The sequence below is a fragment of the Microcebus murinus genome, chromosome 19, assembly GCF_040939455.1.
Source record: "Microcebus murinus isolate Inina chromosome 19, M.murinus_Inina_mat1.0, whole genome shotgun sequence".
Lineage (NCBI taxonomy): Eukaryota > Metazoa > Chordata > Mammalia > Primates > Cheirogaleidae > Microcebus > Microcebus murinus.
Window position 1 is genome coordinate 26,224,309 of NC_134122.1, and position 13,940 is coordinate 26,238,248.

The 13,940-nt window shown below is 41.1% G+C and overlaps 1 protein-coding gene across 2 annotated transcripts in view; it reads left to right on the forward strand.

The window, feature by feature from the left end:
* Positions 1-13,940, forward strand: part of RSPH10B (radial spoke head 10 homolog B) — a 52,590-nt gene that overhangs the window by 20,382 nt on the left and 18,268 nt on the right. For both annotated transcript variants that reach the window (XM_012758825.3, XM_012758826.3), the window contains 8 exons: positions 429-588; positions 841-962; positions 5,463-5,652; positions 6,616-6,730; positions 8,824-8,903; positions 8,991-9,139; positions 10,897-11,004; positions 11,255-11,398. In XM_012758825.3, coding sequence (XP_012614279.2) covers positions 429-588; positions 841-962; positions 5,463-5,652; positions 6,616-6,730; positions 8,824-8,903; positions 8,991-9,139; positions 10,897-11,004; positions 11,255-11,398 — 1,068 coding nt within the window. The remainder of the gene's footprint in view (positions 1-428; positions 589-840; positions 963-5,462; positions 5,653-6,615; positions 6,731-8,823; positions 8,904-8,990; positions 9,140-10,896; positions 11,005-11,254; positions 11,399-13,940) is intronic.

A 13,940-nucleotide genomic window follows, 5' to 3' on the forward strand; every position in this document is an offset into this window, starting at 1 on the left:
AGAAGCTCTCTACAAATATCTTTTGTTTCAGAGCTGAACTGAGTCATTTAGCTACCTCTAAATCAGTAACTGACTATTGGCCTGGCTTTGACAAATATTAATACCAGGAGAGTCCCTATTGTGTGCTGGGCACTCCACTGGTCACTATCAATGTTTAATAGGACATATTCTGTGATCTAGAGGTGCTTAAAGTTGAGGAGAGGTTGTGGGGCAGATAGAGAGGAGAAGAGGAAGAGGAGGAGGAGCTGGAGGAGAGAGGATTTATGCAACGATCTGAGACTCTAGGTGCCTGATTGTATGTGGACTAAGCGTGGATCTTCAAAACAAACACAAAGCTCCAAACCCTTGAAAAAGGTATTGATGTACATTTACCAATATTTTTCTATAATAAGAAAGTAAGCTGCAAAAAGTAATTTTTCTATCTGCAGGGCCGATTAACTTTTAAGAATGGGCGTGTGTATGAAGGTCCGTTTTCCAATGACCACATAGCAGAGTATCCAGATCTTGAAGTTGAATTCCTAAATTACCTGGACCTGTGTTCGGAAGTTTCCCAAAGGGAAAGGCCACACAGACCTTCCATGAATGCCGGTAGGGAGCGTTCACCTGTCAGTTGAAAACAAGTTAGTCTGTTTTTATCTGTGGAGTCCACGGATGAAAATACTTTTGAAAACAAAATACTAATACTTCAGAAAATAGAAGTTTCCTGTGAATAGTTGCTTTCTTAGTAGGTTTTTTGAATATTCTTATATCACACTTTGGTGGAAAACCATTTTGCTATAACATTGAAAAATGTTAACATTGCATTTCATAATCGCCACCTATGTTTGCTTCATTTGCTAGAAATCATCAGGAAGCTCGATGGTAGTGAGAGCCATTCTGTGCTGGGATCGAGCATCGAGCTGAATCTAAACCTCCTGCTGGACATGTACCCTAAGGAAGAGCAACCAGAAGAAAAAAGGCAGGTAAAAACCTTTCTGTCGTTATAAACGTAGTCCTGGGAAAATGCAGCTGGTGGCGGCCACCACGTACTGAGTGTCTGTTATATGCCTGATAGATGCTCTACATGTATTACCCCATTTATGAGCGAGCAGGCTTTATGAGCAAACAGAAGCCAGGGCAGAGGGACACGGTGAATGACCCAGAGCGTCAGAGCCCACCCGGGTCCCACCAGCCACACTCAGACGGGTCTGTGGCCACCTCCTTCTGTGACACATTCACTTTGCTTTGCATTATGCGGACTGCTAATGTTCAAAAGAACTTCAAGCCCTTAGAAATCATTAGAAATCTAGAAATTCTTAAAGAAAATTTCGTGTACTTGAACTTCATTTGATTAGCATCTGGCAAATTACAGCCACCAAACTACCTTTTTTTTTTTTTTTTTTTTTTTTGAGACAGAGTCTCACTCTGTTGCCCGGTCTAGAGTGCCATGGCATCAGTATAGATCACAGCAACCTGAAATTCCTAGGCTCAAACAATCCTTCTGCCTCAGCCTCCTGAGTACCTGGGACTACAGGCATGCGCCATCATGCCCGGCTAATTTTTTCTATATATTTTTAGTAGTCCAGCTAATTTCTTTCTATTTTTTAGTAGAGACGGGGTCTCGCTCTTGCTCAGGCTGGTCTTGAACTCCTACCCTCGAGTGATCCTCCTGCCTCGGCCTCCCAGAGTGTGAGGATTACAGGTGTGAACCACTGTGCCTGGCCCCAAACTACATTTTAGTATGAAGGCTCCTGCTTTGACCGGGAGTTAGAATGATTCTTTGGTGAAACCGTTGCTGAGGTGGTGTTTCCTGTAAGAGAACCATGGGTACCCAGAACTGCAAAGCATCCTTGCCCACTTCTGCTCCTTGTTGCTGCCTCACTGCCTCGCCTGTGCCCAGGCTGGCCTCAGCTCTTTGGGCCTCAAAAGTGATGACCCTCTCCACCCCCATCCTCCTATTTCCTGCCTCTGGGCCAACGCTGTAATTCAGGCTTTCACTATCACTCACTTCTGTTGCAAGATTCTTATTAAAAATAGGAATCTTTATTACTTTCTCTAATTACAAAAGTAGTACATGATACTTGCAGAAAATACCAATAAGGAAAAGTAAAACAGAATCTCCACCCAGTCAGAATCTTGTGATTGTCTTTCTAGATTTTCACTCTGCAGACATATATAGAAGTGGGATCACAGTGTTCATATCATCTCTATTTTCATGTAGGATTTAATGATAGCTATTCAGTGCCATTAAGTATTCTCCTACAATATAATTTTAGATGAAAATTGATTTACCAAAAAAGGAAGGATCATATTGTTTCTATTATTTCCCCTCCACCCCCCTAAATTATATATATCATTCATTTTCTTTTTTTTTTTTTTTTTTTTTTTGAGACAGAGTCTCGCTTTCTTGCCTAGGCTAGAGTGAGTGCCGTGGCGTCAGCCTAGCTCACAGCAACCTCAAACTCCTGGGCTCAAGCGATCCTGCTGCCTCAGCCTCCCGAGTAGCTGGGACTACAGGCACGAGCCACCATGCCCGGCTGATTTTTATATTATATATATTAGTTGGCCAATTAATTTCTTTCTATTTTTATGGTAGAGACGGGGTCTCGCTCAGGCTGGTTTTGAACTCCTGACCTTGAGCAATCCGCCCGCCTCGGCCTCCCAGAGTGCTAGGATTACAGGCGTGAGCCACCGCGCCCGGCCTATATATCATTCATTTTCTAGTTTGGAGTTCTTTCTATTTCAAAACATGTGGGTCTTATAAAAATTATGTATTTTTTTTTTATTTTTTTATTTTTATTTATTTTTTTTTACCTCCAAGGTTCTGCTTGAAAAAATTATGTATTTTAAAAATATATTTTGACTGTCTTATAATTACAAAAGTAACACATGCTCTTATAAAAAAATCCAAACATTATAGAAATATGAGACACAGAAAGTGAAAGAATTCTGTAATTCCACACTTTACAAATACTTCTAAACATTTTAGATGACTGTACAATATTTCATTATATGGAAATAAGGCAATTTAGTTAGCAAATATAAGGTTTTTTTTTTTTTTAACTTTTTATTTTGAGATGATTTCAGACTTACAGAAAGAATTACAAAAATCATAGTTTTGGGGAGAGGGGGAATCAGAGTTTCCATCTACCTTTCACCCAGCTTCCCCAGTGGTAACGTTGTATATAACCATGGTACGCTCATCAGACCTGAGCAGTTAACCTTGCTACGCTAGTAATTAAACCACAGCCCTTGCTTGAATTTGGCCACTTTTTCTCCTGATGCCCTTTTGGGTGCCATGATCTGACCCAGGATCCTACTCTGCATTTAGTGTCTGTCTCCTTAGCTTCCCCCCCGCCTGGAGCTGCTTCTCCACCTTTGACTGCCCTTCATGCTCTGAGACTTTTGAAGAGCACTGGTCAGCTATTTTGAAGAATGTCCCTCCATCTGGGTTTATTGGATGTTTTCTAATGATTATTTGTATTTATTATCTGTTACTGGCATCATCCTGACAAAATGTGGGTATCTTTTTTTGAGCCAGAGGCTCCAGATTATTCTAGTTTCAGCCAGAACAAAACTCAGGCAAGCACGCGGTGGTCCTCTAAGCCTCTGAGCTCTCCTTTCTCATCCTCGCGGTTGCCTCTGCAGTAGGTTCCATGTACCTAGTTGGTATTAAGGGCCTGCTGTGATCCAGCGTCCACCGATCTTTCCAGCCTTTATCGGTTCCCCTCCTCACTGGGAACTCACAAGGCAACAACACGAACATGGTGGCACTCTGCTCTGGGCCTGGTTCCAGATACCTTTAATTCGCTGCATTCCTCTGGGGCAGGTGCTGTGGGTATCCCACATTGCACAGGAGGGACTGAGGCAGAGAGAGATGACAGCTTTGCTCCAGGGCATGTAGCCCTACTAGCATTGTGGGAACACCACACCCCGGCCACCCCCCAGGTCCAGCCTCCCCTCAGTGCCTGCTCTCCATGGAGTCCTGCGCGTTTTCCCACTCTCCCTGGCTCGGTTCAAGTGCAGTGTCCTCTAGGAAGCTGCTTATTTAGAATCCATCTCTCCTTTCCCCATGGCTCTGTCTTAGCGATGATACTTCCTTATTGTGTGTATATGTCTTATCTTCTTCACTATATTTTAAGCTCCATGAAGACAAATTCTATGTTGTGCTCTAGAACAATGCTTTTTTTTTTTTTTTGGAGACAGAGTCTCACTCTGTTTCTCAGGCTAGAGTGCCGTGGCGTCAGCCCCACTCACAGCAACTTCAAACTCCTGGGGTCAAGCAATCCTGGTGCCACAGCCTCCCAAGTAGCTGGGACTACAGGCATGTGCTACCATGCCCGGCTAATTTTTTCTACATATATTAGTTGGCCAATTTCTTTCTACTTATAGTAGAGACGGGGTCTCCCTCTTGCTCAGGCTGGTCTCCAACTCCTGACCTTGAGCAATCCGCCTGCCTTGGCCTTCCAGAGTGCTAGGATTACAGGCGTGAGCCACCGTGCCAGGCCTAGAACGATGCTTTTGATTGGGAAGACTATACATGTTTATACAATTGAATTGAATTTTTAAATTCAGTAATTAATACTGAGAGCATCAGATGCTGCCCAGCTAGGGCTTTTCTGCCTCCCTGGGGACCCTAAATACTGTTCTTTGCATTCTCTGAATGTTTCATTTATGCGGGTGAAGCATGGGGTGAGTGGTTTTGGAGCCCAGAACAGCGTTCAGGCTGCAGGGCTGCATGTGAGGGGAATCTGGGGCAGTGTAAGCTCTCCAGGGGCCTGGAGAAAACACCAGAAAGTGAAAGGGACAGAGAGGGAGGTTAGAAAGCAATCAGTGTGAGTATTTAATATTTCAGACTTTCAGCCATAAGTATGATGTTAGCTGCGTGGCTTCTGTACGTGCCATTTACCATGTTAAGAAGCCTCTTTCTATTCCTATTTGCTCATGGGGTTTATCACAAATGGATGTTAAATTCTGTCAGATGTGTCAATTGCTATGATTATGCGGTTCTTTTTTGGATTATCAATATGGTGAATTACACCGATTGATTTTTCAAATATCAAACCAACTTTGCAATCCCAGCACAAAACCCCACTTGGTATTCATATATTATTCTTTTTATGTGTTGCTGGACTGCTGGATGATCCAGCTTATTTTGTAAAGGATTTTTGGATATATGTTTACGAGGGGTGTTAATCTGTAGACAGCACAATTTTACTGTGGCCCTCGAGACGGCGCCCTGCGGCTGCCATCCCACAGCGGCATCAGAAGAATCCCATTTTCCAGATAACAACATATTTATTTACTATTGGTCACAACTTGCATTCTAAGGACCTGGCAGAAGGAAACATCTGTTGTGCTCTTACGTAAAAGGTAAATGCCGTTACTTTACATGTGTTATTTAATTTAGAAAATAGGTGTTGTATCTTTTATATCTGTACTTCTTATACAGGATTAAGATATGCACAATTACTTCTTTTCAGGCAGAATATGCTATCTTGAGAAATATTACAGAATTACGAAGAATCTATAGCTTTTATAGCAGCCTAGGATGTGATCACTCTCTGGATAACACCTTTCTGATGACAAAGCTTCACTTCTGGAGATTTCTAAAAGATTGCAAATTTCATCACCACAAAATAACTCTTGCTGATATGGACAGGATATTAAGCAGTGAGTATTCTAGGTCCTTCACCTCTTATGGCTTAAAGGGCAGTATAACATCCTATCACCTGGAAACCAGTTAAGAGATGTTGAGGGACTGGGAAGGCAAACGCTGGGAGAAGTGTTCCAGAAACCAGCATATGGTCTTGTTCTCAAGGTGCTTGCGTTGTACTTAAAGAGACAATCTTGTGAAGTAACAGCAACAGTTCAAGACCGTGTATAGCAGGGATCAGCAGGGTATAGCCTGTGGGCCAGATCCAGCCTCGGTCAATCTGTTCTTGTAAACAGAGCTTTACTGGAACACACCACCATGCCTGTTTATTACGTATCGTCCGTGGCTGCTTTTGCCCCACACCAGCGCCCAGCGACTGTGACAGAGACTGTCTGGACCACCAAGCCTAATATAGTTAACATCGAGCCCATCACAGAAAAGTTTGCTTACCTCCTCCCACTGCCTTCTACAGTAAAAAAAAAGCACTAAACTGTCAGGTCAGAAGGAGGGAGGATCAGCAAGGGCTTGGAATATAGTCTAGAAAAGGCTCTAGGTAGTCTTAGGATTGGTCTTGATTTCAAGTTAGAAAGTTCATGTGATAAATTCAGCTTTGAAGGTTTTACTCCTTTCAGCTGAATTCTGAGAGGTAGAACTTAAAAGCCTCAAATTATCTACTTGAAAAATAAAATCCTAAGTGTTTGAAAAATACAAAAAAATCCACTTAGAATTAGCAGCATGAATCAAATTGTGGCTCAGAGTACTCTGAAAAACATCGGGACAAGGTATCTTACAAGTTGTTCATATAGTAACCAGACAGAGATCTTTCACCTGGGACTTAATTTTTACCTGGATGTTTATGTATGTATTCTCGAGGAAGTAAGTACTCCATTGTATTCAGTTCTTTGAATTGTGTACCCAGAGCAAACCAAATAGAAGGCTCCAAGAAAATACTAGGCATCCTCTCCATTTTCTTATTTTAGCCCATAAGGACATACCAGTTGAGGACATTCATTCTCCATTTACAACGATACTTCTGAGAACATTTCTGAACTATCTCCTCCAGTTGGCCTACCACATTCACCATAGAGAGTTCCAGTAAGTACCACCGTAAGGAGGGAGAAGGGGCAGAGCTAACCTGGACTACAGTTATCATGTTGTCCTCTTTTCTTCGACAGTCATCATTTTTTTACATAGTCTTGAAATAAAGGACAAAAACCAAAACTTTTCTGCAAATATTAACCACCAAAGCTATGAGATACCAGACTAAAACTTTGAAAACCCTTTCTCTCTGAGTTGTTTCAATATTGCAGATACCTCTTGGGGTTTAATTTAGAAATAAACCTACTCTTCCTTTTTAGGTCAGAATTTCCTGTTTGTTTTAGAGCAAAATAATATTGTATCTTATTTATTTATACATACATACATACATAGTCTTGCTTTGTTGCCCAGGCTAGAGTGAGTGCTATGGCGTCAGCCTAGCTCACAGCAACCTCAATCTCCTGGGCTCAAGCAATCCTTCTGCCTCAGCCTCCCCAGTAGCTGGGACTACAGGCATACACCACCATGCCCAGCTAATTTTTTCTGTATATATTAGTTGGCCAATTAATTTGTTTCTATTTTTAGTAGAGACGGGGTCTTGCTCTTGCTCAGGCTGGTTTGGAACTCCTAACCTTGAGCTATCCGCCCGCCTCGGCCTCCCGGAGTGCTAGGATTACAGGCGTGAGCCACCGCGCCCAGCCTATTATATCTTTTTTAAAACAAAACTTTTTGTTTTGAAATAATTTTAGATTTATAGAAGCATTGCTAAGTGAATTAGTACCTATAGCCTTCACCCAAATTCTCTGAATGTTAACCTCTTACATAACCATGGAATGTTTATCAAAAGTAAAGAGTATGGGACTGCAAATTAGTGCAACCTTTGTGGAAAAGAATTTGGAGATATCTCAAAGAGCTAAAAATAGAAATATACCATTCCACCCAGCAATAGCATTATTAGGCATCTACCCAAAAGAGCATAAGACATTCTATTATAAAGACATCTGCACCTGAATGTTTATGGCAGCACAATTCACTATTGCAAGGACGTGGAAACAACCCAAGTGTCCGTCAATTCGTGAGTGGATTATTAAAATTTGGTATATGTTTACAATGGAATATTACTCAATTCTAAGAAACGACAGCGAGCTAGCACCGCTTATATTATCCTGGATTGAGTTTAAGCCCATTATCCAAAGTGAGGTGACACAAGATCAGAGTAATGGGCTCCACACGTACTCGCCATCAAATTGGTACTGACTGATTAACACTGTGGTGCTCAAAGGGTGGTGGTGTTCACCAGGGATTGTAGGGGTAGTCCCACATCTGGGGGATGTGGTGAACATTGTGGAGGGGAAGGGCATACCTCTCACCCTTGCTAGGGAGAGGCAAAGATATCAAATGTAACCAAATGTTAAGAAAAAAAGAAAAACAAACATTTGCCAGGTGTAGGGCAGGTGGGAGGGGGAGGAGGGATGGGTACATACATACGTAGTGAGTGTGACGTGCACCGTCTGAGAGATGGACACACTTGAAGCTCTGACTCCAGCGGGAGGGGAGACAAGGGCAATGTGTGTAACCTTAACGTCTGTACCCCCATAATATGCTGAAATAAAAAAAATACACAGCTATAAACTGCACTATAAACATGGCTATAACTGCACTGACTAAATTACAGAAGTTATTATGGTTTCCCCAGTCTTTCACTGATGTCCCGTACCTGTTCCCAGTTCCAGGATCCTACATGGCACTTTGCTGTCATGTCTTCTGAGTCTCCTCCAATCTGTGATAGTTTCTCAGACTTTGTCATTTGTGACCTTGACACTTCAAAAAATACTGGCTAGTTATTTTGTAAAATGTCCCCTGATCTTGGCTTGCTGATGTTTTCTTATGACGACACTGAGGTTGTGGGTTTCAGGGAAGAATGCTGTGGAGGTGAGCTGGCCTTCTCATCATACTGTATAGGGTGCCCGATGTCACTGTGTTTTATTACTGGTGATGTTTTTGTACTGTAAACGTACTATTTTTCCCTTTCTATACTTTATTCATTAGAAGCAAATTATTTAAGTGTAGCCCACACGCAAGGGGAGGGGAATTAAGTTCCAGCTCCTGGAGAGAGAAGGGGGGTAATTACAATCTCTTTTTAATCACAGGAATAGAAGCCCATCGCTTTTTTTGTGTTTTACAAAACTGATGACTGAGAACATTCATCCAAATGCCTGCCATGTAAAAGGTAAATACAAAAACAACAGGATTATATTTACCACCGCTTTTTTCAAAATATAAACGTGTAATCATTTCTTGAATGTTGTATTTTTAGGCACCTTATTCCGTGAGCCACAGCGGACGCTCTATTCGATGAATTACGTTGATAAGTGCTGGGAGATCTATCTCACTTACTGCAGACCGCACACAGCTCCGCCCTACGAGCTAACGATGAAGATGAGACACTTCCTCTGGATGTTGAAAGTATTCAATTAAGTTTGATACTGGTTTTACATTTATAGGCATTTTGATTTTAAAGAAAGGCAAGATATTCTAGCTATGATATACAAATAATGAGGTGGAAATCTGGGGTGAATTTTCATGGCCATTGAGTCTTTTCTGGCAGAAGAGAGTGATTCAAATGGTCCGTGATGGTGGAAGGAACAGAAATGGGGTCACCTGCCTAATGTGCTCACACTTAAGGGGGAGGGGCGGTCCATTAGCTATGGTATTGTTACTCCTGCACACCTGGGCATTTAAAGGAAGATGAGGGAACATTTATTCTTTTATAGAATGAAGTATTTCCCAATCCTAAAATCACAGTAAAGCCAACTGAAATATTTCAAAAAAAAATAAGGGAAGGAAGGAAGATGGGAGGATGAATGTCATTTTAAAAAATAATTGTTCATTAAAGTAATTTTTAAAAATTCATCTGGAAAATAGTAACATCAGCTTATTTATACAGTGGTAGTTTTTTGTTCTATGATACTTTTGATTTATGCTTGTAGGAATACAAATGATGAAACTAGAAGAATCGAATACTAATGACAGAGTGCTTTATAAAATTTAACACTGTTGCATACATATGAATAAGAGACAAAAACCTAGTGCCTAACTATAGGAAAATAGTTTAAAAGTATGTGATTTGGGGGGATGGAATATTATACAGCTGTTTATTTGTTCACCTTCATGGTCATTTATTACAGAAGAAACTATGTCATCTGTCCCTGCAGGGTGGGTCAGCCACCTGAGTTTGGCTGACTGCATCCTCGTGGTGGTGTTTAACATGCTCTTCTTTCCCCCACATTTCCAGTAACAGTCAGAGTTAGGGGCTTGACTAGAATCAAGTGTTTTGTTTCCAATACAGCCACAGTGGTCAGTGCTAATGACCATTATTTCACCAGAGATTGCACAATGGTAACTTTCTTATTCTGTCATTTCTTCTGCATTTATTAGCTGTGAATCTTAAAGAACTTTACTTGTATTCATCAGATATTTGAGTATTCTGAAATACAGTCCATAGAGGATAAATGTTTTATGTTTCCATTTATTTTCAGAATAAGTTGATATCCTAGCAATTCTTCAAAAGTGACTAATGAACTTTAAAAATATTATTAATGACTGGATTTATATAATTTGATGTGTTTCAATCCACTGTAGTCATTTTTATTTTTTTGAGACAAGATCTCACTCTGTCGCCTAGGCTAGAGTATAGTGGCATCATCATAGCTCACTGTAACCTCAAACTCCTGGGCTCAAGTGAGCCTCCTGGCTCAGCCTCCTAAGGAACTGGGACTATAGGTGCACACCACCATGCCCTGCTAATTTTTCTATTTTTTTTAGAAATGGGTGTCTTGCTGTGTTGCTCAGGCTGGTCTTGAACTCCTGACCTCCAAGCCCATAGAGTTGTGTTAATATTTCACACCTGGATTATCTACTCCCCCATTTTCTATGTCCTGTGCTTATGCTACTAAAAACTTTACTAATAGAGGAACTAGGGGAGAGATAGAGGTAAATACCAATATAAATTCAGAATGCTTTTCAAAACTATCATTTCTTAAGATATTAATTTTTGGTACATTTTCTTAAATTGTTGTATTGACATAAATTGATATTAAAATATATAGGCTGGGTGTGGTGGCTCACACCTGTAACTGAGGTGGGAGACTTGCGTGAGCCAGGTATATATAGCTGTTTGTAATTATAGACAGTTATGGTTTGGTTGGTTCTTTCTTTTACAGGATTTTAAAATGATAAATAAAGAATTAACACCAACCAAATTTGTGGAGGTAATAGCAGAGGATAATCCTTTCATATCTGATGGAATTGACAGCAACTTTGAACCTGAGGTTTGTAGAGTCCTCACAAATGGTACAGATTTGATTTAGGTTGTTTGTTTTGCCAATGAAAATAATCTGAACCCAGATACATAAAACTATATATTCTTAATTGCATTAGAAAGTAAAGGTTAATGTTAAAAAGGATATTTCAGATGTCAGGAAATAAAGATCAATAAGAAATGAACATCCAAATCAATCACTGGTCCACCCCCAGGTGTATCAGGGTGAATGAGACCTTCTGTGTTTTCTTGTATTTCAGTTGGTTTTCCTGGAATTCTTTGAAGCCCTCTTAAGTTTTGCACTCATCTGGGTTCCTGACCAAAAGACCAAATTGGGTAGGAGTGCTCCAAAGGATGATTTTCCTGGAAACAAATTTTCAAATATTTTTACAGGAGCAAATCAGGTAACAAATATCTTAGGATTTACAGAGCAAGAAATGGTTTTATTCTTGAATGGTTACGTGTTCATCAAAACTATCTTGGGCTTTTGTAACCTTTCAGGAAGTAATTTAAAGCTTTGGAAATAATTTGTCATTTCACATTTTGAAAGGAATGCACTGGTGTTTTTTCTTTTTTAAGTCAGGGAAAATGTGTTTCCTGGCCATGGCCCACAAAGTAGAGTCCTGGCCACAGTAGTGGAGATACCATGATGAAGGCGGGGGTGCATACCGCCATGCTGGGTGGACCAACTAGATCAGATTAGATAACCCGAGGTATTTTATTATGAAATGTTTTATGTATCTAGCATTGTGAGGGTGGACAGCCTTTCCCAGAGCAAATTTTTCAAGGAACAGTTTCTGAATGCACACGAGATGCTAAACAAGTCCCTGAGGACAGGGCTTGCTCACAAAGATGGACACTCCAGGCTTCACTGAGACCCTGGCAGAGCAGGTACGGTGTTGGCAATTTATAAAAGATCCAGCCGCTGGGTTAAATTGAGACAAATCAACTTTCCGTGGGGGTTTCAGTTTGGTGGGCTACAAGGATTTCTGGGTTTCGAGAGAGGTGCATTTGGAGCCATGAGAGAGAGTCTTAGGGCCCCAGTGAGCCCTAACAGCTGGGGAACTCTTCAGAGCTGTGCATGTGAGCAACCTTCTCACTGTTGTCCAAGGAGCATCTCTTACGGTAGATCCCGTGGACAGGCCTTGGATTCCTTGTGGGGAAGCTGGGGACTTCCTGTTCAACCTCAGCACCTCACTGCCCACCACACCAGCCAGATATGCCTCCTCTTGGTTGAGGAAATGACTGATGGTTTCTCCAAGTCACCTGGGAGCCTGGTTATGGGCCACAGGCTACTCTGAGGGAAATAAATCATCCATGATTTCATGGATGGTGTGTCACTGTGGGTTTCAACAACATGAGTGTGAATGTGCTGACCCAGGGAACATCCTCAGAAACTGTCCAAGTTTATTCTCGGTCTTTAACCACTTTGGTACGAGCATCGACTATAGTCGATAGCCACAGATGAAGGTGCACAGCCGAGTGTCGACTTTAGCTGACAGTCATGATACGACTTTTCTAATTTTTCATTTATCAAAATAAAATTGTGAACATTTAAAAATAATGTAATGAAAACATATGTTACCCATTCTGATTTACAAGTTAAGCTGCCTGTAAAGTAAAACAAGCTTTCAGTGCTTTCAAGCTTTCCTTGTCACACAAGAGCAAAATGGATTCGTCGTCAATGCACAGCACAAACTATCGTGCGGACTATGAGTGCCAGCTGTGGGCAAGGTTTTGCGGCTGGTGAGCACCGTACCGAAGTGGTGAATATGGCATTCTGGTGGCTTCTGTGCTCTTTTTGTAGCCTCTGATACTACTTTGGTCCAGGGGTCAGTTCCTGCCATCTTTCGTTGGAAAATGGATGTTCATGTCATTCTCCAAGTGAATCACTGCTCCCTTGTGGCCATTTTTTTGGTGCAGTTTTTAGAGTTCACAGAGATGCTCAGCTCATAGCAATTTCACATATTCCAGGATTCCGGGGAAGTAAAGGTAGAATTTTTTCCAGAGAGGAAAGAGCACCCTAGAGACATGTAGAAGGCTCCTTGAATTGTCAGCTGTGTGCACTGAGGTATGCAGGCTCATGAGGGAACCACTAGAGGCAAAAAAAGAACCACCAGAAAGAAGTGGAATCATCCTTAGGATTCACACAGGGCTGGGAATAGTTTACATTCCCAGCGGCTGGAATGGAGAATCCTTGCAATGAGTAACGGGCATCGGGCTGAATACTGGACAGCGTACTGATGCAGCATGTAGGTCCCGGGTTAAAAGCTGTTCTGGCCTCCTCAACAAAGCTTAAAAAGAAAGACTCAAAAGGATCAAACTATTTCCAAGTAACTTAGAACAAAGCAAAAAACAAACAAACAAAAAAAAACTTAAAGGAATGCTAAACATTTCCAGCATTCAACAATGTAACATTCAGAATTATAGCATCTAATGATAACACCAGGCATGTAAGGAAGGAGTGAGTCTGACCTGTAATGAGAAGGCACGGTCAGCAAAAGCACATCCAGAAATGACACACATGATAGGACAAGTATGTTCAAGGACGCAGAGGAAAGCACGAACATGCTAAGCAGAGCTGTTACTGATGAAAAACACTCTCTGGAATAAACAACAGATTAGACTCTACAAAAGAAAAGATTAAACTTGAAGACACAACAATAGAAACTAAAGCACACAGGGAAGAAAAGGCTGGGAAAAAATAATCAGTATCCACAGCCTGCGATACCTTAAGCAGCCCTAATATGTGTGTAATTCACATCCCAGAAGAGAGGAAACAAAAAATTATTTGAAGAAATAATGGCTGAAAAATTTCCAAAGTTTATGAAAACTATAGATCCACAGATACCATAGCAGAAGCTCAACAAATCCCAACAAAAGAAATACAAAGAAGACTGTATCGAGGAACATTATAACCAAAGTTGCTGTAAACCAGTGATAAGG